We start from the raw sequence: 793 nt of genomic DNA, 5'->3' as shown, positions 1-793 counted from the left end.
CTTGTGCACCGTGAGGAGTAGTGCGGTCCTGTGTAATCCGACCAGAGTCCCTTGCAATAGTTTGAGCATGATCACCAGTAGCTTCACCATCAATATAAGTCTTGTGATCACCAGGACCAGTAGAAGGACCAGGAGGTGGTGGTGGGTAAGGAGGAGGAGGAGGAGGCGGAGAACAAATTTTATCATCCAAAGGAGTGGAACCATTAAAGCAAGGAACATCAGGAGCAAGATCGAGACTAACACGATTATTCTCTTTCTCTTTATCGTCCTTTTCATCATCTTTACCAACATCTCCAGAAGCAGGAATAGCACGACGAACAAGAGAAGAAACACCAATAGTGGAAGTTTTAATAAGGGCATCAGAAGCTTTAGGACTATCAGCCCATACTAACCCACAAGCACAACACAGTGCAAGAGTTAGTAAACAAAGCAGGTAGCACCTCACCATTACAGCCTTTGTCATTGTTGTGTTTTACTACAATAGACTAATACAAGGAAGTAAGGAAGAGAAAGAATTATAATAGAAAACAAACAAACATACACCAATACAACAAATACTCACAGTGGAAAAGAGAACCAACAACTGCACAGTAAAGCAAGAAAAAAGGAATAGCCCGCTTGTATGGTAATAATAATATGTCCCTTAATAGAAAAAAAAGACCCCACAATACCCAAATGAGAGATAGAGCCAAAAACACACACACACAATACCCCATGGCTCTAGTTTATATATTAAATTACTGCACACACATATCTGTGTGTACTAGCAAGATATGTATACCGTCAGTGAGCA

At 40.7% G+C, this 793-nt stretch overlaps 1 protein-coding gene across 1 annotated transcript; it reads right to left on the bottom strand.

Moving 5' to 3' along the window:
• Positions 1 to 463, bottom strand: TM35_001451020 (uncharacterized protein; the record flags this gene model as incomplete). Its single annotated transcript, XM_029031900.1, has 1 exon — positions 1 to 463. A coding segment is annotated over one exon (463 nt), but the record flags the coding sequence as incomplete, so codon positions are not given.
• Positions 464 to 793: the final 330 nt, after the last annotated feature.

The sequence above is a fragment of the Trypanosoma theileri genome (genome assembly GCF_002087225.1).
Source record: "Trypanosoma theileri isolate Edinburgh chromosome Unknown TM35_Tth_145_V1, whole genome shotgun sequence".
NCBI classification, from domain to species: Eukaryota; Euglenozoa; class Kinetoplastea; order Trypanosomatida; family Trypanosomatidae; genus Trypanosoma; species Trypanosoma theileri.
Note: the sequence above shows the minus strand (reverse complement) of the source record. Positions and strands in the feature narration are given on the sequence as shown.